This window comes from Gymnodraco acuticeps, unplaced genomic scaffold (assembly GCF_902827175.1).
Source record: "Gymnodraco acuticeps unplaced genomic scaffold, fGymAcu1.1, whole genome shotgun sequence".
Lineage (NCBI taxonomy): Eukaryota > Metazoa > Chordata > Actinopteri > Perciformes > Bathydraconidae > Gymnodraco > Gymnodraco acuticeps.
This window is the reverse complement of record NW_022989810.1, coordinates 1,334,761-1,358,246: the sequence shown is the minus strand read 5'-3', so window position 1 is coordinate 1,358,246 and position 23,486 is coordinate 1,334,761. Positions and strand designations below refer to the sequence as shown.

Genomic DNA, 23,486 nt, shown 5'->3' with positions numbered 1-23,486 from the left:
GGTGGAGGTTTGGGCCTAGCAGTAGGTGGAGGTTTGGGCCTAGCAGTAGGTGGAGGTTTGGGCCTAGCAGTAGGTGGCGGTTAGGGCCTAGCAGTAGGTGGCGGTTAGGGCCTAGCAGTAGGTGGAGGTTTGGGCCTAGCAGTAGGTGGAGGTTTGGGCCTAGCAGTAGGTGGAGGTTAGGGCCTAGCAGTAGGGGGAGGTTAGGGCCTAGCGGTAGGTGGCGGTTTGGGCCAAGCAGTAGGTGGAGGTTTGGGCCTAGCAGTAGGTGGCGGTTAGGGCCTAGCAGTAGGTGGCGGTTTGGGCCTAGCAGTAGGTGGAGGTTTGGGCCTAGCAGTAGGTGGAGGTTTGGGCCTAGCAGTAGGTGGAGGTTAGGGCCTAGCAGTAGGGGGAGGTTAGGGCCTAGCGGTAGGTGGCGGTTTGGGCCAAGCAGTAGGTGGAGGTTTGGGCCCAGCAGTAGGTGGAGGTTTGGGCCCAGCAGTAGGTGGAGGTTTGGGCCTAGCAGTAGGTGGAGGTTTGGGCCCAGCAGTAGGTGGAGGTTTGGGCCTAGCAGTAGGTGGAGGTTTGGGCCCAGCAGTAGGTGGAGGTTTGGGCCTAGCAGTAGGTGGAGGTTTGGGCCTAGCAGTAGGTGGAGGTTTGGGCCCAGCAGTAGGTGGAGGTTTGGACCCAGCAGTAGGTGGAGGTTTGGGCCCAGCAATAGGTGGAGGTTTGGGCCCAGCAGTAGGTGGAGGTCGCTTGCAGCTCTCCTTGGCCGGACATCGTTGTTTCCGTGGAGTCACTGTGTTCTCGCTTTCTGCAGGAAGGGCCAGGACCCCCTACTTCCAGCACGATATTGGTTCTTAGTGCATCAGCTGTCAGTTGCGATGTGAGTGTTTTTAACATGTCATTCAGCATTAATGCCAAGTCAAAGCATTTACTGTCATGAGGACAGTTAAATTCTTAATTCTTAAGAAATTCTTAATTTGTCTGTCACTCTGAATGGCAAATATACAAGGGAACACAGAGTATAAATAAAAAATGCATTCGATGTATATATCTATTCTATACAACCAAAGTGTTTATTATTATATTGTTTATAGAGCACAGAATTGTAAACCACAAAAAGAGCAGACATTTTGTATATAAACTAGACCCCTCCAGATGAGGATAAAATGTCAAGATAAAGATGGACTTTAAATGCAAGTTGAGGTCTCAGACAGCAGCTGCTTCATGGTGAGGCCTATCTGTGGCTAACGTCAGCTCAATCCGTACCATTTAGGGCTCTTTACTTTATTAGCCTTTTAACCCTTTCAGATTCCTTCCAGGAGCTGCAGAATCCCACCCTCCCTGACAAAACACTTTTCTGATGTTTTTTATGTATTGATTAATAATGTTTAGGATAGGGCTGGGCAAAGCCAATAGTCTTAATGATTGAGGCATAACAAATTGTATTCAAAACATAAACAATTTGTCAAAAAATACATCAACAGAAAAAAAGCTTATTTTAAATAATGAGTTGTTTCTTTTTTTTCTAGCAAAAATGCCAAACACTTCATTCAGTTTTAAGAGATGTACTAAACTGATGTCAGTTTTGAACCAACTGTTGATGTCATTAGGAACATGACATTTCCCTCAATTTTCTAAAAATGTTCAGATCAATGATTAGTCGTAACTAATTGATCAAGACAGAAAAAAAATACAAAAGATCAATTTATTATAAAAACTCAATAGCTCATTTAATATGAACATTTATAGATGTCCAAATTGAATTGTGTGAGACAAACAGTTATCATTTTAGAAACTCTTCCAACACCAAATGTCTACTATCTATATATCTATACAGAAGTCCTGGAGCATCATTCCAGCTCTGGAATGATAAACCTAGATATTATTTGACCACAATTTGTTCCATTTGTCCGGGACATTGAAATCTTCCCAGAAATGTTGACAGTTGAACAGAACCACTGATGTATATTATGATATATATACAAAATTCACATTCATTTAAAATTGTTATCCATTTTCAAATGTGTTTAATTGTACAAACACCCTGAAAAATGGAAACTGTTGACAAACCCTTTTGAGGGGGTGTTTTGAGGAATTTTGGGTGTTAACTTACTTTAAATGTAATCGATTTTTATTTTTATAATAAAAAAGCATATGTATGAACATGGTTGTACTGACATCCTCCACCAGCCTTGGTCAGCCACAAACTACAATTTCCAGATGAAATGTGCTGATGGTGCCATTTAGTGGTGCATTATACGACATGATCAATATCATGTAAAATGCATGTAAAGTCCGTGGACAGATGTGAACAAAGGAAAATAAAGGCAACAAAGCTGAAGCAAAGAGTTAAAAAAGTTTCATTATGGGTAATAGTGTTAATTCCTCATCTGTAAAGAGAGAAAACAGATATGAACAGAACAATGAGAGAAGGTAGAGGATGATGAGACAAATAAGGGACCTGAGTGTTTGGAAAGTTTTGTAATGAGTCTAGAAAAGGTTGAAATTGGTGTGTCGTCGAAGCTGTGACATTCGCACAGTCGGAACACAAGTCCACTTGCTTTTCAAGGGTCAAAAGACACAGACTGTAAAACCCCTCCACCAGTCAATTCAAGCCAACAGTTTACTTAACATTGTGTTAGTGAGATGAGGCAGTTTCTTGGAGTGAGCGTGGTCTCTGGCATGGCCCTAACACAGGCCACTCCTAGATGGCCCTCCTCTACGGTGAAAGCTACTTTCCTACAATTTCCTCCATGTATACATGCTTAGGGTTGGGGTAATGGTTAAGTTGTTGTGGCACACTGACAATACTAGTGATTGAATGTGACTAAACAGCAGATCAGTGAGAACAAAGTTCATTATGAGCAGAGCTCAGTCAGCAAAACTCTGTGATCGTGCAGGACAAACTATAAGCAATAATCAGACAACATTCAGACCTATTTCGATCTCTGGTGTGCATGCTAAATATATATATATATATATATATATATATATATATATATATATATATATATATATAGTGTATATCTGTGTATTTCAATGGAACGGCAATTGCCTGGATTACATGTCAAATCCTCATATAGAGAGGAAGCATGTCCCAACTGGTCAATGACGTTTCTGACAGTAGCTTCAACCTGAGAGGTGTCATTTATCGCTTTTGAAATGTCCATTATGCCCTATGAATGGCCTTTAAGATAGACTTGGACAAATGGCCAAACAACCATGCATTTTAGTGGTTTAATGCTACCAAGACATAGAAGTGGTCAGGAAAAAATATCACATTTGAGACTAGAGATAGTAACCTCAACTTTGGCGGAGTGGGGGGCATCATTTGTGACAATCATACTTATTTTAATTGGTAACGACCACTACATCTTCTGTCGGGCATCGACAGAAAAACGACCAAGGAACCATATCGAGAGAAAGAGGGGAGATGTCGAGATGGTTCCAGGTGCGCATCTGCACTGCTCTCATCCTGGCCCTGTTGCTTCCCTAGGAGCAGCCATCTCCCGGCAGCTGATGCCTGTGTCCCCCTACTCCAGGGCAGGGTAGGGGCTGGGGCTGATGCGGTAGCTAAGCTAGAGGCTAGCGTTAGCAGCTATAGCAGGTGATTGCTGCAGATCTGCAGAGGACATTCGGGGGTTGCTGGCTTCCCATCCACCCCACATCAGGGTATGACCATATATTGTATACTAGAGGCCATCAATACGTCTCCAATATGTAACAATACATTCACCCCCCCCCCCCCCCCCCCCAATCTCTACCTTATAGTCAACCGGCATCATGCCTTTCTACTTGGTGTCGTGCATTAACTCAGAGCAGGTCGCGATACCTCTGCTACTGAAGCGCGCGCGCGCACCGCGCACCACACTCACACATACTCACACACACCCCTTTATGACCAACCCAAGACTTACTGAACTCGGCAGATGGTTAGCTGTTACAAACGACCGTCATGAGATGAATTAGAAGGGCAGGGGGCTGATGGCATAACGTTAGACTTGGAGGACATTGCATGTTCCCAAAACGGGGTAACGTGTAGTCCATCACCATAATGCACGGCTCAGCTACTGTAGCTAAGGCAGCCAAGCCTTAATTGTTCAACACGATCCATTGTCCAGCACCGACGTTAACACATCTATTTCACCGAAGCCTGCCTACTGCCCCACCAGCCTCTGGAGTACCAGAGGAATGGGGACACGAGGCCGGGTGACAGGGGCGAAAAACGTATGAAGGGGTAACATAATGCTACATGAAGCTGTTACCACTATGTGACTGTCACGCCTCTAACATATAGAATCAAGACAATAATCAACTAACTCCAAATTCATAGATGAATAACAAAAAAAGAAAACGCCGACCGGCAATTCCTTACCTCAGGCAGTGTGTCGAACCAAGTTCCGCGTAGCAGCCATGTTCGGAACCCCTATCTCCCTCCGTCCGCACGAACCGAGCCCCCTCCCCCGGGTCAGTCGTACCTCTTCCACAGCAGAAATCCAAATAATGTATCGTAGAATTATCAACCGATTAAATCCCGGTGAGATTAATTCCGAGTAAAATGTGGTTATTCTCCGGAGCTCAGAGAGCGGGTTGTCGGACTGATTGCCGGCGCAGCACGGCTAGCCGTGCCTAAGGGGAGGTGGGCAGCCCGCAGCCTCCACCACGGACACCTCGAACTCAGTCTTCTTCTATCCGGCAAACTTCATTTACTCGTTCGAGATTGATTCTCAGATATACAAGATGCTACCATAAAGCGTGGGCCTGGATATACAAGCCCGTCAGCTATTTAAATTAATTTAAAGGCAAGACGCTAACATTAGCTAGCTATTAGCTAGCGTGCTAGCTGTCTAATATAATACTGCCATTGGAATTTGGAGGAAGACAGTCCGCACACTGCAGGCTGCTTGGCGGGCAACGGCCAGCCGATTGGCCGCTGGAAAATACAGGCAGACTATGAAGAACTAAATATATTTTTAGCAGGCACAGCTACAGCTAGCTCTTTGCTGGCCAGCCCCTCTGTGATGTTAATATCGGTCAAAGGAGAGGGGCTGCATTGAGAGCGCACTCCCGACACAAGGCAAGTACGGCCCAGCGCGTACCAGAGACATTTCCCACAAAATGGCTGCCAAAACAAATCTGCCGTCGAGTCACAAAACTTTACTTCCAAACGCGGCTTTACATCAGTTTAACCGTTTTAGTAGCAAAAACGAGCTACCCGAATTCCTGCCGATTCATCCATGTACAAACCGTGCAGGCAGTTAACATTGAATGGACATCCCGCAATGCTAAATTTAACCAAGACGTCTGCAGCACTGTCAGAATTTAAGTTTTGAGTCCTAAATCCAGTTTACAGATACCAGTATGGACATCTGGCCGAGTGGAGACGCTGCTGCGGGACCAACAATGAAAGGACAAGTCGCTTTTGGAACTGTGTGCAGTAATAGTAGACGTAGGGTATTTTCATGAATGTTTGGATAAATAGTTTATAGAGTGTAAAAGTATATTTCCCCATTATGTTTGTAGCTATGTACATGGTCATTTAGTCATAGATTACCAATCAAGAAAAACAATCATAAACATTTTATTATAACAAAGTTGCCGTTTATGTCAAAATATATAAACTGTTCAAAGCATACATTGTTTCAAGTTACATCCTTCTGCTCCTTCCTCCAACACAAAAGCGATACTTTTATCAAATTACAAGTTTATGTGAAAAGGTCACCATCTATATATGTCTGTACACGCAGGGTCAAGTTTACAACCTCGCCAGTCAACAGATCAGCATTAAGGGATCTTTACCCACAAAGTAACGGTATTGTTCACACAACATAAGACCATTTTATTTTACCATACGTAAAATCTGACAGATTATTACTAAATATAGTAGCCAGTATGAGTGGGATGTGCCAACCTATACAGGATTGTATTGTCTGGAATCAGAATCCCCCTGATAAGGGCCGTTATGAGAAGCGCAAGGGACAGCCAAAACATGTCATTAAGAAAAGGACCTTCAGTAAGAAAAGACTCCGGAGCTAAGAAAAGTGATAAAATATTGAAATAAAAATAGTTGGCAAAAAAAAAAAACTCACTGGAGCCAAAGTCAAACCATGCAGTAGATATGCAAACTGGCATAACTGCACACAAGTTTTTCTACAAAGGTTTAACAGTTTATCCTGTCTGCTTAAATACACATGGTAAGAGTAGGACATTGTTCACTGATGAATTAAGTATCCCCAACACATAGGATATTTAACACATCATCCCTATCGTCTTGGTGTAATAAGGGTGGTCCAGCTAGACATTAACATTTACATTTTATAAAACCTACAAACAACTGACATGACTTGTTCCAATAGTGCCATCAACTCAGATCACAGTCCCTGGCTAAATGGTCTCCAAGTTATACAATGTGCTCCCAACCTCATCAGTAATACAACGACTCCAACAGCTGGATGCTGGCATCAGTTAACTTAAAAAAAAAAAAGGGGGATTCCCTCTGAATCCGACCCTCATGATGTGACGGGCGGATATAGGGCAAGGGACAAGTAGAAAAAGTAGATGGTGGTTGAAAATAGTCATCAGTTCCCGCCTTCCTCCCACACATCATTTCTTGTCTTTTGGTGGAGCTCTGTGGAAAGAAAGAATAGAGCATGTTAGCACAGTATATCAAGAGCAGGCCATGTACAGTATATGTACAGCTGACTGCAGCGGTTTGTTCGGAGGGGAAGGTCTGGATGTATGCGTCAACCTGTCACCATAACTCAACTCAGGGAACATTAGTAGGGAGGGGAAACGGCTAAACCGCAAAGTCCCCGTCAGAGCTCCAGAGCAGTACCATGAATATTTTTTCCTGCAAGTTTACTTGTTCCAAATTCACCATATTGAGAACCTAAACTCTGCCCAAAGTAAGATCTGACTGACTTCAAGTTAGCCCCTGCACTATACTCTCATCCCTCAGACTTTGAGACTTTGAGACTTTGAGACTTGGCAGGGTAGAGCAAAGCCAGTGACCCCACTTGTGTAGCAAGATCTGGAAAAGTATATAAATGAATTCTTAATTTACTTTGCAATGTGAAGCAATTGGACGTTAGCCTATCTGTATCAACAAAGCCGGTGTCAGTGTTGCAGTAGGGGAACAACGATCAGATTTGACCCTAATCAACTTGTGAGCAAAAAACGGATTATCATTGAATATCTGCAACCAAATTGAACTGTGTGCTATTAACGGTTTCCCATAGCTGGTAGAGCATAACCAGAATCTTTATGATTTAAAAAAGACATGAAACTACCAACAATACTCAAATTTACAGTGAGGTAGTATTAGCAACATTCGTGCTGTGCTCAGTTTTACCAACAAATAAAGTGATTTAAATAATCTGGAGTAAGTGATGGTTTGTTAGTGTGCTTCTCTTTTCACACTTTGCTACCACACCATTAATTAAAATTAGCAAGTTTTTTTTAAGGACATTTGCGACATGTGGTGAAAATGTTACCATTTTAATAATCCACCAGATGGAGCTGTAGGTCACAGCATCAACTCAAACTGGGATTTTTAAAAAGATTATTCTGAGTATTGAATACTGTGTGGATTAAGTAATAACAAATAAAGATCAAGTTAATTTTGTCGATAATGATTTATATGCTTTTTGAGATTATAGCAGCCCCAGCCGGCAGAATGACCCTGGGTTTTGCTGCATACCTCGGAGAAGCACCAGACTCAGTTGATAGCTGAAGAATAGATGCTTTATAGTTTGGATAAAATAGTACACTTTTTCATAACTTAAAATATGAAGTTATGCAATACGTTTCCTGATGTCCATCCCAAACTTCTCTAAGCAAAATGATGTGAGTATCTGAAAATCACCCGTGCAACTGGATGGGAAGTTTATATATATATATAAAAAAAAACATTAAAAAAAACATGTGTCCACACACAAGTTATCCAAGGAATTCAGGTATTGTGAGAGAGAAGTCTTATTTGGGCGTACCTGTAAATGCCGACCACCACAGCGTGGTCTCTCTCATAGGGCTCCAGTGTGAGCTGCTCCTGTGGCTTCATGTTCTCCCCAGCCATCTTCTTTACCTCTGAGGCAAACACTGCCTCTGGAGGAGCTGTCGAATCTATACAGTTAGCCTAAAGAAATACAATTGTACATGCACTGTTAAAGGAATGGTATGCTCATGACACTCATTTTTAAATAATTATCATCCGATAAAACAGACCAGTCTCTGCCAGTCTTTTTTTTTTTTTTTTAAATGTATCCGATGACATCAGTGATTTTAAACTGATTAATTACCGAAATAACATCAACACTGTGGGCGGCGCCATTTTACCGGACGTGACGTAAACCATGCGTTTGGTATCGAGGACACGTTGATGTTCATGTTATTTACTGTAGTTACTCTCTTCAAATATGCCTCATTGTATCGCGAAACATTGCCACAATTCTGATAGGAACAATCCACGGAATGCTCGGTTCCATCTATTGCCAAAAGGTAAGCGTAGGAAGTACGTTCGGAAGCAGTGGATAGCGAAATGTGGCCGGCCCGAACCGAAAGATCCACAGGCGCATGTATGCAGCGAACATTTCAAGTTTCCGGACGACTACTCTGAGAGTATGATAAAACATAACATGGGATTTATTGAACAACCATTACTTAATGGAGATGCAGTACCATCGGTCTTTCTGGTGTCATCACCGACCAGGACACCAGTTCGGCCAGTTGAGAAATCGCCCTCTGCAAGTGTGAAGCGACGGAGGACCAGAAGTAGTGCTCGGAGTAAGAATAAGGTATGTTATAGCGCATTTCCATTGCAGCGGGTAGCCCCGTTTAAACGTCCTTTATCGTCCAGGCCAGGCCAGTTTTTGGTGGCCTTTCCATATAGCGTAGTACCGGCTAGCGGGTATTTCCCCCCAGTTTTTCCGGCCCCATAAAATCGTGGTTCTAGGGCCAGGGACAACGAGGCTGAGTATGCTAAACTAGAGAGGGAATCGCTAGCAAGGGTGGTACTACATGCATACATATCTAGTAATCAAAATCATTGTATCTACTAAGTAGGCTCGAACCTGTATGGCTGAATTCCCCCATCCAATCTCTTCATATTGCTCAAAACTTCTTCCTCGGCTGACGAGTCCGAACTCAAATACTCCATGTTTTCGTGTGTTTACAAAGTGAACACATGGATGACGTCACGACCATCACGTGACTACTGAAAATGGGCAAAATGGCAGCGGCCTGACGGAATATACAGGTTTTGATAAAATCATTATTTACCGGGGAATATCGCTGATTTCTTCAGGGTATGGTTTAAACATAATGTTTCACTAAATACTGAAGTTTTGATTAATTATCTAATGAGTGGAGCATTCCTTTAAGAAACAGATCAAATCAACTGAGTTCCTGTGGATTTCAACAGAGGTCCAAGGGAACATTTCTTAATTTACAACATCTGAAGATTCATTGAGGCTGTTCAAGCAAGCTGTTTGCCCCTGATAATGCTACATTGTAAACAAACTGAGAATAAAATGCAACTTTCTAATCATCTGTTACACACATTTAATTTACAGACACCATAGCTGGAGATAGTATTTCATGCATTATGGCTGCTTAAGTGTACCTTAATAGAGATAACAAAGTGTCCTCCATTCTTCAGGAAGTTGTGAGCGTTCAAAGCAACAATTCTTGTCTGGTCAGGCTGCGCAACATCAGCAAAAATCACATCCACCATGCCTACAGAGGGAGAGAACATTACAGTCAGAATCACACCTTTATGTTGGAGTGGATTCTATCCAACTCCGTGTTTGCTTTATGCTTTTTCCACTGTCTGACAATAGGCAGATCTTTAAAGTTACATGAAAATTGTGAACTTCGGGTAAATTGGTCATGTTAAGTTCTTGGTTGCGTTGTGTTTTCAGAACACATGGCTGTGGCTTTGGACTACCTACCAACAAGCATGCGGTATTTGTGTGGGTGGCGGGCATCTTCGATGATGGGAATGATGTTGGTGCGTTTCTTTGCCACGTTGAGAAGGTCACGACCTGAGCGATGGGAAAACTCGACAGCGTAGACAAGCCCCTCCTGAAACACAAGACACAGGTTACTATAAAGGTAACATTTAGAGCTGAAAAAAAAAAAAATATATATATATATATCCCCTCAGTGAAACAAGTCATTCTATATTATGTGATGCTCAGCTTAGTCTTACATTAAGGTTTAACTCTGCCCAGTGATCTCTTCAGTTTAATTTAGAAGTCTTTCATGCAAAGATCTTGGCACAAGTCATTTTAACACTGAACCTTTGGCTAAAAAAGTGGAACAATCGCTTGTGGACAACCTTTACTTTCAGCATGTCAAATGTGTTTACTAACAGTGGAAAGATAATGTTGTCCAGAGATATCAGAATTATGTTGGTTGACCAGTCTGAGCTTAAATACAAATAAAATGTGTTTTTGTAAAAGATGATTTAAGTTCAAAGGAATGCTTGGAGAATAAGTTATTATGGGAATTTGTGAGGCCATAGAATTGTAGATGTAGCTGCCATATTTTAGCATTTATTAAAATACACCAGTCAACTTTTAATAATTTAATTAAAATCAAATTAAGATTGACAAATTCCATTTAGGAATAAACTGTCCTACTCAGTGTGTAGTACTCACCGGTCCAACAATGTCAGAAACGTGGGACACCGTGGTGCCAGAGGCAGCTCCCAGGTACATGACCTTTGAGCCGGGCTTGATGTGGATCTGGTCAACTCCTCCCAAGATGGCTGCTGCCAGCTTTGAACGGAACGGATTCCAGGCTCTGTACTCAATCTTTGTTTCTCCTTCCTAACAGACAAAGAAAGACATAAAAAGAAAATCTAAATTTACAAAACATGTAACACTTAACTCCATAGTTGCTGCAACATTCACAAACAAAGACAAGCGTCCTATCATCAACAGAGATTTGATACAAGCGCAAACTAGAGTATTGGTGGCATGGTAACATACGGCTCAATGAGCTGACAAAGGGTTACTTTGAATTAGGATTCATCACTTGCTGCCATGACTGTTTCACACAACCAAGAGTGCAGCTAAAAATATGTCATATGTCATAAATGCCATTATTGATCAAACCAACATAATTTTAACAGATGTACAATGATAGACAGTTCCACTAAGTGTATACGAGGCAGTGATATAAGCCTGCTAATTCAGAATGTGAAGTTTCTGCCACCTTGCATTTCCATTCCAACTTTATTTATATAGCACATTTAAAAACAACTGAGTTGACCAAAGTGCTGTACATCAATAAATATATAAAAAGCAGCATAAATATATTTAGACAGAACCAATAGGACAACAACCAAATGTAATCAATCAATCAATGTTTATTTATATAGCCCAATATCACAAATGTTACATTTGTCTCAGTGGACTTTACAGTTTGTACAAAATGTCAGTATGACAATACGACACCCTCTGTCCAATAGGACAACAACCAAATGTAATTGTTTATTATCGTAGATCTGAGCACAGGGCTTTGATTAGTCAATAGGTGGTGTTTTACAAAAGTAGACCTGTTGGACCACAATATGCCACTTAAAGCTTCACACCTACAGGGTTAACGAACCATGGCGTTTTACTACGGCCAGAAGTAAACTACTGTCTTAGGACTGAAACTCGGGGTAAGACCGTAGTTACTTGATAACATCAAGACCTGCTTTGTACTACAGACTTTAGGACTGGAAGACTGCCGCACAAATGTACTTTGTATTTGACGAACAGATAATTCATGCAGTTTTCAATGCAATAAAGGTCTAAACTGAGAGTGTCTCACCTCAATACTCATCCTCTTTTCTCCATACACTGACTCCCCAACCACCATGTTTCTGGTCACCAGGGCATCCTCCTTCCCTCTGCAGATGAACACACCTGAGTGGACACAAAACAAATCACCAGTCAGAACTAAAGGACATATTTAGTCTGTTAAACATAGGTAAATATAGTCAGACAGATAATGGTTCCTAGTTTATCTACAAGTGGATATATGCTCTCTTAAACCACAAACATTACATCTTCATTAGTAGATCTAATGAAAGCCATCTTTTTTGTTTTACGTATGAAAACTCCCAAGCCGCTTAAGTGTTCTAGCACAAATATTATAAACGCTAATAATACAAACCTTCATGTCTGTGTGGCTCAACCGTGATCTTCTTTCCTGCTCCGAATCCTCCTCTGCCGCCACCCCTTCCTCTGGGGGCACCTCTGCCGCCACCCCTGCCCCGGAATCCTCCACCATCTGGGGACCTGAATCCACCTGAAAACAGAATGTTCACAACTTAATTTATTGCATGGCAAAGGGTTCAATTCAACCAAAACTAACCTAATCTCGAATAGATAAATATCTTCCAACAATTGCTCCAAATGGCTGTTGTCATGCCACATGTGATTAACTTCAATATGTGCATGGTGTGATAATGCAGATGAGACTCACCTCTTCCTCCCCTGTCACCGAATCCTCCTCGTCCTCCTCCCCTGTCACCGAATCCTCCTCGTCCTCTTCCTCCTCCCCGGTCACCAAAGCCTCCTCGTCCTCTTCCGCCTCCCCTGTCCCCAAATCCTCCTCTGTCCCCAAATCCTCCACGCCCGCGAGGGGTGAACCCTGAAAAGCAAACACATAATGCGTGGCATTAGAAGGTTATGGGGGCTACAACACAATAGGACTGCAACAACTGTGATTGGTCAGGTTGGGCTGCTTGAGTTCTCTCCTACTTGTTGCATGTGCAATTGTTACAATACAACAGAATATGATGGTAATATGCTGTAGTAGCTAACAATTGTGTATACAATCTTAACTTAATACACTACTAGTTAGGCGATATGAAAATGTTCTTGCTTGATGTTTTTTTAAATCGTGTCGGGTCTGGTTGTTGCCATTGGTGGCCAAAGCCCCGCCCCGTTCTGCTGAGCAGGAAATACAATGGACACTTTGCTGTGGTGAAAAAAGCATGGCTGCACGTGTGACTCAAGTAAACTGGGTATACATAGCAACATGTAGATACTGTCGATATCCGTAAAAAAAAAACGCGATTAGATTTTCTTTGTCAATTAATTGTATGAAGATTTTCAAACTTTCATCTAATATATTGGTTAAGCATTCTGGAACTCAAAATACACGCATTAAAGGGTCCAGCGTCTTCGCAGTTTTACGTTACTTTAACATAATTTTCAACGCACGAGCACATTTAACATTGCATCAACAAAACGAAGGTGACTCTTAAAACACTGGTGAAACACGGATTTCCAGTAAATACAAACGAGGTTTCGACACGAGCGTATGTTAGTAGAAACTATCGATAACTTCCTAAAATAGTGGAACACAGTATACAAGAAAACACGTCTTCCGACAGAAACACTATACCGAAACACTGCTATGTATAAATGAGGTTGCTTGCATAGAAAGACGTGTCTGGTTGTGTTCAGCTCGTGGAGCTAACACGTGTGCTGTACTTTAGTCAGTGCTGCGCCGCGAGCTGCTACTCAACGCAATTTAGCCGTTTATTCAACCCTAACCGCACGTTTCTATATTTATATCTATAGTTACAGCGATCCTAGTTAACGGAGAAAGCGCCCATACACGTTATTTAACTTGTCTTTGCGCGGCCAACAGTTTACCATGAGGTAAACCGAGCCGCATGGCGGTGTAGGCCACGCTCACATTAGCACCTTTAACTTTAACGCAGCAGCTTAACCACAAATACATGATGATCTAACTAGTTAACATTACTTTAACACGATGGCTTACTGTACCTGGACTCATGTTTTCTGGTTTAGCGTGTTCTATCAATGGAGGCTACGGTCCTCTTTGCTTCCTCCTCTCTGTGTCTCTTCCTCACAGTGACTCTTTCTCTGCGTGGGACAGCAGCACGTGTGAAGTCTGATTCACTTATTTTCGTGAGGCTCCACCACAGAGCACAGGGGACACCAGCGCCACCACCTGGTCTGGAGGACTTAGATAAAGCCAGTACAAAAAGCGCATTCGTTCCATAAATGCTGAGGGAAAAACCAGCAACTTTTTACTTTCTGTATTGTCGACAGAACCTTGTAAGAATGTGAAGGATAAAGCCAGAGCTGCTTAAAAAAATCCTGGTGTTGCTGCCGTTTTTGCTAAACCGGCAAATAAGTCAGTGGCTGTTCAGTGCTGACTGTAGTCACTGGTATAGCACTATCTGTGAGGATATCTAAATATATCCAGAATGCAGTGAAACCATAGACGGTGAAACCCTTAATAAAGTCTATAGTGTTATTCACAAGCTGAGCAGATTTTACATTTAAGCAAACGTCAGAATTAAAACTTATAATAAACAAGTAAAAGAAAGTTATAGTCCTTTACAGGAAAATAACATGTTAAAATAAATTCCCAAAAATCATTACGTTTGAATAAGTTAATCACTAAGATGCAGTAGGAATAGTGTACACTATGGATAATGGATGATTGCCAGGTTTATGATGTTCAGTTTAAACCAGTATAAAAATGCCTACTGATGATCATGATTCTGTCTTCAGGTGCAGGTGGAGTTCATTGAAGAAAGAAATGTGGGGGCGGATTTCTTTTGGTCTGATTTGTTTATATTGTGAGCTGTGCGCGTTGGATCTGATTCTGAGGTCTCTACAAGAAGCATCATTTAGCAGCATTTCACTGAAACATAACTAAAATCCTGGCGGAAATTGAATGACTCAACGAAGGATATATTGGGTTTTAGTTCATAGTATATATTTAACTCAGATTCTTTACACATTCAAAATAAATCCTGTTCGAAGGAAACCACTTGGATCCAAGTCTATGATGATAAATCAACCTGGAAATGGGTCAATTATGAATTAAAAACTAAGATTGCCATCACTCATGACAACAGATTTCTGCAGTTTCCTGAAGTAAACTGGGTGAACAGAAGTCTATATATATTTAAAAAATAAATAAAGTGTCTGTTTCATCCTAATGGTTAATAATATCCCTTTCAACACTGGAAAGCCTGAAGCCTCAAACTGCCATTTCCCTGTTTAGAGAATGTAGGCTACCTCTATGCCAGAGGTTTTGGCCCGAGACATGCTTTTGTTTTGCTGATCAGGGTCTGATAATAGCGCCGGCGAGCGCCGGAAACACTTGAAACAGACTATTCCTACACAAGATCAGGGTAGTTCTTCCACCTCAAACTCTTCCAATAACACCTGAGTAAGTTTGCAGCTGTGTGTTTTACTCCACTTTGTTGTAAATAAAACTGCAGCAGCTTGACCACAGAGCCTGAACGTTGTGATCAGCTGATTTTGCGCAGTTCACCAGTGTGTGCGCGGGGCACAGCTGTGCAAAGGGGAGTCTCCCTCCGTAGCCAGTTGGCGTAGTAACAGCAGCCACGTCTGAGCACACGGCACCAACTGTGTCGTCCAGTAATCTAAGCGCCTTCTGGAAAAGCTTCACAAGTCCGTCCATGCGTTTGCCGCGCATGCGTACCTGCGTACCAGTTATGTGTACCCCTGCTTGACAATAAAGCCTTGTTTACGTTTTTAAAACCTAGATTTTAGTTGTTCTCTTTTAGTCTTAATGCAAACAGAGAGCTTTGGTTCACACTCCAGTTAAGTAGGCGGCGGTAATGTACCGATTACCGAACACGAGAATTGCCATACGTCATTAAACAAAAAGAAGAAGAAGAAGAAGAAGAAGCGGCTGCTTGTCTCACAAAAAATAGTCGTAGAAGAAGAAGAACACAAACACATGAGCTAAACTAGCGGTTCTCCGGTGAGGACAATATTACTGTTTTACTGTGGCCAACTTAACAACTACCATTACCTGTTAATTATTGCAAGTCATTCATAGCCAAACAACTGCTGTTTGTTATGCTTTGTATGCTTTGTATGCTAACTGGAGCAGCTAACTGCAGCCATGTTTTGTTGCTGTCATTGAGTAACTTTAGCAAACGAGGCTAAAGCTTTAACCTTAACCTACCCTCTGACCCTAATATTTTTAGTTTGATAAGTAGCTAACTTTTATTGGCCTTAAGTTGTATACGTTACATTTTCATTTCATTTTTATACGCTTTGGTAATGTCTTTATAAGTTGCTAACAGTCTGATATTCCTCTTCAAAGTTGCTCTCTGATTGGGATGAATGTACATCAAGTGAAAGCTACTGTGATGTGAGACCTGCCATGGACTGTCTGCAGAGAAGAGCTCGTGAGGATTTAATGCACATCTGTTGACACGCGGTCAGTCAGTGATGGCTGTCAACTCCCTGCTGAGATGCTCCATCAGGTAACCCACGCTGCTTGTGACGTGTGCATGGTGTATGCTCGAGCTGTGTCAGCTTCATCCTCACATGTGTTGTGACATGTAAGCCTCACATGTCACAACACATTTGGTGATCTCAAGGTGATGGTTCTAGATAATAGTCAAGCCAGGATCAAGGAATGTCTGTATACAAAGTGGCATGTTTGACAGACTGAATGTTTCCCCTTTTCAATTACATAATGCAACCATATTATTGTGTACACAAAAACATTACTACAAACTGTATTAAACATTAATGATTAGTTTATTTATTGTAATTCATTTATCAAATACAAATGCCAAACAGTTGTGTACATCCTCTATAGTGTGCCAATGATCCAGCTTTCATCTCTAACTATTTCAACTGAAACTAGGCAGGCTTGAAACTGTTGTTGAGACAAAAATACAATTGAGTGATTGCACATTGGACTCTTCGTTTGCAATAAGCATTTTTAGTTTTTATGGGGTAAACAATTGGTTGAAGAACAACCGATAATTTCATCAACAATCAAAATAATCTATATTTAAAACTGTGTGACAATACATACTATACTTCCATATTATTATAAAACGAGTCACCTTCCTGTGTTTCTGAGCAGGCTGCAGAGGAAGCGTGTAGCCACACATTTAGCCCAGCAGAGAGCGCTGTCGGGGGCAGAAGCTGTCACTGCTCTCAGACCCTTTTACTTTGCAGTCCATCCTGACTTCTTTGGTCAACACCCCGTGGAACGGGTAGGTGTCTAGTATATTATCACGTGTTTAAATGTTCTGTTGAAAAGATAAAAACGCTAAAATTGTTGAACTGAGCCTATAAACGTCTGGTTCTCAGGAGTTTGGTGTGTATTTATCACATAGTTGATGTTTTTTGGTGATGTTGGACGGAACACAAGACCAATCATCATCATGTAAAGAGGAGATTCCCCACACTGTGTAACACTGAGTGGTGTGTTTTACAGGAAGTCAATGAGACTTCATTGAAGAGGCTGAATAGCTATCTGGACCACCTGCAGAAGCCCGGCTCACACTCAGTCCGGCCAATGAAGCTCACTTTTTATGTCAGGGACACGAAGGACAGCAGCGATGTGCAGCCAGACCTCCTGGCCTCAGGTACACTTTCATTAATACTGCTCATAGTATTTAATCTATCTTACAGATGTTTCACCTTCCGCCTGTCCTCAGGGTTCCGCTCAGTGAGCTTCACCCTGCACACATACGATGTCCTGAGCACGGTGTGGAACGTGTTGAAGTCCTGCAGCCTGCCCACTGAGCACATGAAGGATCTCAAAACAAGTGTAGAGACATCTAAGAGACCACCTGAGGGGGGGGGGGGGGCTTTCTACAGACCTATTCGATGGCATAAGAGCTACTACAGCTTCACTGGATTCAAAGACCCGTGAGCAGGAGCTGCAGCAGGCCAGGAGGGTGGAGCCCACTCTCATGTTAGTAACAGTGAACGCACATACAGTACATAACAAATAGATTCACTACTTTTTTGATACAAACCAACATATGATGGAGAGTTCAGTCCAAAACTGTTGTTTTATGCATTTGTTTACCTATAGTTCAAACAAACATGGTACATGTCAATAAGCAAGTATGTGTTTTTGAACTCCGTAAAGAGGCAGGCTAGCCGTTTCCCCCTGCTTTCAAGCTTTATGCTTAAGCTAGGCTAACCACGTCCTGACTCCACTCTCATCACAGACATGGGACATCTTCTCATCTCCCACTTGGAAAGATAATAAATGTTTCTCATGAAGTAGAATAATGAAAGTAAAGTAACCCAAAGACCTAGGGGACCATTCTTGAATATTCAAACGATCTGATGGACAGGCATTTACCATTCTTGTAGCAAACTATTTACATGTCCAGCATTTAAGGAGAAAACAATCATTAAGTAGAGGTCTTTTTGCTTGTGTCCAACCTGATGAATGTAAGTCCATTATTTACCACTCTTAGCTTCTGTTTTGGTCTTTTCTAGCTCAGTAGCTGCTAACTGCTCTACTATGTTCAGCCGCTTGTTTCTAAAGGCCAAGTCATGGTTTCAACAAGTAACTCAGTGCATGGACTGTGGCTTTATAGAGTTGTCGGAGTGGGTTCTTATTGCCTTTTCTTTGTCAGCTTGTGGCTGAGAAACAATGAGCCTGAGGCCACGAAGAAGAATACGGCTAGTCTTCCTCGGAGAGAAGAGCTGAACAGACTGAAGAATGAACTTAGTCGCAAATTGGATCTGTCCGACATCAGGTACACTCAACTCTACTCAGTAGGATAGGAAACTGTAGTCCTGAACGACCTGAGGAGCCTTGTTCTTGCAAAATGATTAACCGCTTACCAAGAGAGTAACTGATGTCATCCCTGAACCCTGCTCCTCTGCAGAGTATGATTTAAATGAAGCACGCACCACATATGGTCAATTAGAAGCAGATAATAGAACATGTATATTATCATGTGTTTGTGTCATTACGACAAAAAAAATATTGATAGTATTTATCGGTCAATAATAGGAAGCCAAATTGCATCCATTGAGTTAAAGAGGCCCTATTAGGGGTTTTCATTTTCCTGTAGTGTGTTTTAGAGGTTTCTGTGCATGTCAATGGTCTGCAAAGTCTCCTCCTAAAACGCTTCCATTCGACTCCTGTGTTTACTTCTGTTTCAAAGTGACCTCACTATGTTATACTTGAGCTTATATTGGCTATCGCTCCAACACATTGTAGGTGATAGGCTAAGGGGCGGGACATATGAGGGTGAAAAGAGGTGCTGGCAGCACAGCCAGTATCAGAAAAACAAAGAGCTTTTTGAACATTAAAGCATGGAAACATGTCTCAGAGACAATAAAATACTGATATGAACCTGAAAATAAGCATTACATGTCCTCCTCAGCTGAGGATAATAAACTACAGATTATAAATCTTTTTTAAACCCACAAAATGTGAAATCATTGGTCGTCTTATCAGTCCACAAAATCCATATGTGCATCCCTAATCTAAATGAGTAGTAAGGTTTTTATGGGGACTGGGCATGAAACTGTACGTTACCATGACAATGACATGAGTTGTGTGGTGCAGGTGGCAGCGCAGCTGGGGGGTGGCCCACAGGTGCTCTCAGCTTCAGAGTCTGAACCGGCTGTCCCAGCAGGACCCCGGGGCCCTTAGGAACCTGCGAGGTAAACACAGGCCCTGCTCTGATCTCTCCATTAAACCACCCACTCATTCATGGTTGCATTTCTGTCAGTGGGGTCTCCCTGTTTCTTAACCTGTCCTTTTCTAGTGTCTTAGGGTACATCCCATATCTCTTAAATATCATCTATGTTTCCCTCACTCGTGTCTTTTCTTAGTCCCTCCACCACTAGGGATTTCTTGAGGGATGCAAGGAAACCAAACGAGGAAACTAGGAAATGTGTTTTTAGAGCTGGAGTGAGGCGATGGTTTGGAGGAGTTTTTGACGGCAGACTTTCCTGCTGTTCTATTACTCATAAAAGGTCCAAAAACCTGCACATGAACAATTCTCTGCATTTACTCTGTGTACTGTGTCTTGCTTATAGCGGCACGGGACCTTTTTCACTGGCAGACTGCATTTATGTTATTTATTTTATTAAGAAAGTAAATGGTCCGTTTTGTTGTCCAGATGTCTTATTACATATCACCTACGATACTGTAATCAAACTTAGGAGTGCTGCACTTCACTTTAATCTGCCATCAAACAGGTTGAAGGAGAAGACGGAAATATGTGGCAATGTGTGTTAGCTTCCAATAAAGCTATGGAAGGTTTACGTAAAATAAAATCCACCACATGCTTTTTATTGACGCCCAAACCCTCACTAGAACAGAAGGTGTTCAACTGCAGTGTTATGCTGAACTGTTTTCACTTGGTTAGCTCTTACCAGCAGAACATGTAGAATTGGTGAACCTCCCTTTAATGGGCTTCCCCCCCCCCTCCAGGACACACGGTTATGTTTGCTGACCAGTCGGGGTTGAACGCCTCTGGACACATCATGCTGGGAACCATGGACGTCCATCACCAGTGGACCAAAGTAATGCAGCGCAGTGCTTCTGCTGCCGGTGCTCTGTGTGCTCCTCTGTGTGCTGACGCTGCTCTGTGTCTCCAGATGTTCCAGCAGCTGCCCAGCTACCACAGCCTGCTGCAGCAGAGCGACTGGCTGAAGGAGAGGATCAGCCTCCTGCTGGGGGGGACTCAGGTGGTCCACAAGGAGAGGCTGGGCCCCATCCAGCCCATCACCGAGCACTACAGCACACTGAACACTTTCCACAAGAGCCTGATATCCCGCCGACTCCGGCTGCACCCCCGCAGCATGCAGGGCCTCAGCATGTTGTTAGAGAAGTAAGCTGTCACATGACCATAGAACACTGTTTTGTACTTTGACCAGGTAACACATCATGTGTTCTTTGTGTCAATCACAGTGACCGCACTAATCCCAGTCTTCATGAGATGGGGTACTTCATCATCCCTACCACCTGCGACCCCCCCAAGCTGCAGGTGTTCCTGCAGAGACACGCCCCTGAGGCCAGGCAGCGCACCCAACGCAGAAAACCAGTGAGTCAACACGCTTCATTTGAAGGATTCCAGTCACTCGTTGAGAGGAATCAACTGGCATTGTGTTTGAATCACTGCACTCTCTGAGCAGCGTCACAGCATGAAACCTTAATGTGCCGTCTATGGGGGGCTATACAGTGGTGCAGTGATGTCTTTTTGTAGGCCGACCTTGGAGTTAGCATCGCAAGTGCTCCCTCAACAAAAAATAAGCTCTTTGGCAAACACACTTGTTAGCAACAGGACAGACGCTTCAGAAAGGAGTATTTACTGTCTTACAGCAGTGCTTCTCAAACTGTTTTCAGTAATGTTCCCCCTTTGAAACATTTTCTCAGCCAAGTACCCCCTGACCGACCCCGAACATTTTTGATAGAAAAAGCCTATATAAATCATTGCAATATAGTGATGTTCCATCAGTGTGTGATTTATTAACTCCTTCATGCATTACAACAAACTAAGGATATTTTCATCTTTATACAAGAGACGTTTTTTTTAAACAGATTTTTAAGTAATATATGTTTAACAAACCAATGAACAAAATGAAATATTATGCAAAAACTATAAAATACAATACACAAATATTATAATAAAATCCACTGTGGTGCCTGATGTGCAATATACTATCCGAAACCCCATGAATATACAAGAAAACAGCATTAAATTAGCAGTCTCTAATGTAGTGACCACAATGCAGGAAAGGGTTAAAACCACAACATTGTAACTGAAAAAATTTGCAATTATAAACAAACTATGTAATAACACTGCAATGACACTATTTAGGAGTTGTAGGTCGTTAGCAATCGTGTACGACTTTTTGGCTTTAGCGATGAGAAGAGACACCACATCCGAGGCCTGCAGTGCTTTGGCTGATGCTGTGGAGGCTTTTCGCATCATCTCTGCGAGGATCTGTACTCAGAAAGTTTTCTCTTGAAACATTCCGGTGGCTTACCAACATGACACAGGTGTTTGGTGCTGAGATGTCTCTGGAGGTGCGCTGGTTTCATCGAGCTGCTAGTTTCTCCCCACAGAGAAAACACAATGCCTGGGGCGGGTTACCGTTGGTTGACGTGAATCCCATCAAAGCATACGCCTCCTGATATTGACGGCATTTTGTTTAACAAGCAGTAGCGCTGAGCAAAGTGACCAGAACGTGACCACACGCTTGTAAAAACAGAGAAGAACCAGTTAAGCACCAGAAATGCACAAGGGCGGATCTTGAACCCTTGGTGGTTCTAGGAATATTGTATATCAAATTGTGTTAACTTATTGTACTATGATTATTTTTGTAATCATGCATGGTATTTTTTTAATTAACCTTTTTATTAATTGTTATCTCACGTACCCCCTGCAGTACCCCTAGGGGTCCGCGTACCCCCATTTGAGAATCACTGTCATAATGTGAAAATCTCTCCAGCTTGTGTTTCAGGCTTTTAACCAGAAACACATTTAAAAAAAATTGAGTTTGAAACGAGGAAACACAAAATTGTATAACTCCAAGTCATTTCAGGATTTCAGGACTCATTGCTGCACCACTTATCGCTGCTGCTCCTCCATAGCCTCTGCTGATCACTGCAGCTCATTCCACATTGCTGTGTTACTGTCTGACCCACTCCTCTCTGTGTGCAGGCTGCAGGCGGAGGAGGCTGCTGTGGTGAAGCTCTGTCTCCACAACCTGTCTCTGAGTAGTCTGTCCAAAGAGCCCAGTGTGAGCTCCAGTCAGATGATCATGTGCTGCAACAGGCTAGTGGAGCGCGCGCTCCCCTCATGCAGGGCCTCCACATCTGTGTCTCTCAGTTCTACTCTGTCATGCAGGACGGGGACCTTTGTGTCCCCTGGGACTGGAAGAGCTGAGACTCGGTCCATGTGCTGTTCAGTCTCAAGGGAAACCTTTATATGGTTAGTGGTGCAGGCGAATCCAAGTAGAGCTCAATGCTTCCCCACCTGAGGGTAAGGACCTCTCAATGACACGAAGAAGAAAGATACATTTATGCTGGATAGAATTCTGTACTTCATCCATCCGTCCATCTTCTACCGCTTATTGGGGGAGGAAGGAGTTCCAGCAGAGGGTCCCAAACGTCATTTTCCCTGGCCACATCAACCAGCTCTGACTAGGGGATTCCTAGGCGCTCCCAGGTTGTCCCTCGGTCTCCTCCCAGCTAGCGGCCTGGAACAGGTGGCATCTTTACCAGGTGCCCGAAACACCTCCTTTCTATGCGAAGGAGCTCTACTGTGGAGTCCCTCAGCATGACCGAACTCCTCACCCTAACCTCAGGGAGACGTCATCCACCCTCCAAGGAAACCCACCTCATCTGGTTTCAGGCATGTCTTCTGTTTTTCTTAAATGTTTGCTTTTCTTCTTGAATACTGGAGAATTGTAACTCTTCAGGAATGATATCAAAAATCCAAACCATAGTGTTTGCCTAAACTTTAAGGTTTCGGAGGCATTAACTTGTGCAGTTTGACAGAGTGAGTATTTTTAATTGTTGCGTTGAGTGCACTGAGAAATGATGGTACTTTAAAAGAAATAGTTTGTACAGAGTTCTCTGTTCTGATGCCCAATAAAACACTAATATAACTACATCTTTTGTTTATTAATTATTAGACTTTAACTATATATTGTTATTTTCTGAACGCTCTTTGATTACATCCACTGTTA

At 42.5% G+C, this 23,486-nt stretch overlaps 3 protein-coding genes across 3 annotated transcripts in view; 1 reads left to right on the top strand and 2 right to left on the bottom strand.

Annotated features, from left to right (window-relative positions):
- The window catches only part of dyrk1b (dual-specificity tyrosine-(Y)-phosphorylation regulated kinase 1B), a 43,386-nt gene extending 38,296 nt beyond the window's left edge, over positions 1-5,090 (bottom strand). Inside the window, exon 1 of the mRNA XM_034228577.1 lies at positions 4,358-5,090. The gene's annotated coding sequence lies outside the window, so the exon portion shown is untranslated. The remainder of the gene's footprint in view (positions 1-4,357) is intronic.
- A 457-nt stretch (positions 5,091-5,547) lies between these two features.
- Positions 5,548-14,044, bottom strand: fbl (fibrillarin). Its single transcript, XM_034228591.1, has 9 exons — positions 13,776-14,044; positions 12,460-12,627; positions 12,148-12,282; positions 11,803-11,897; positions 10,641-10,811; positions 9,930-10,062; positions 9,602-9,714; positions 7,971-8,116; positions 5,548-6,610 (listed from the first exon to the last, which is right to left on the bottom strand). The coding sequence occupies exons 1-9, from the start codon at positions 13,783-13,785 to the stop codon at positions 6,586-6,588; spliced, it is 996 nt and encodes a 331-aa protein (XP_034084482.1). The 5' UTR covers positions 13,786-14,044; the 3' UTR covers positions 5,548-6,585.
- Positions 14,045-15,368: 1,324 nt separating this feature from the next.
- Positions 15,369-23,410, top strand: tcaim (T cell activation inhibitor, mitochondrial). Its single transcript, XM_034228562.1, is given in 13 exon segments — positions 15,369-15,759; positions 16,108-16,270; positions 16,885-17,017; positions 17,242-17,392; positions 17,465-17,679; positions 17,681-17,724; positions 18,404-18,526; positions 19,348-19,445; positions 20,221-20,312; positions 20,388-20,619; positions 20,701-20,833; positions 22,457-22,578; positions 22,581-23,410. Coding segments are annotated over 12 exon segments (1,479 nt in total). The 5' UTR covers positions 15,369-15,759; positions 16,108-16,235; the 3' UTR covers positions 22,682-23,410.
- Positions 23,411-23,486: the final 76 nt, after the last annotated feature.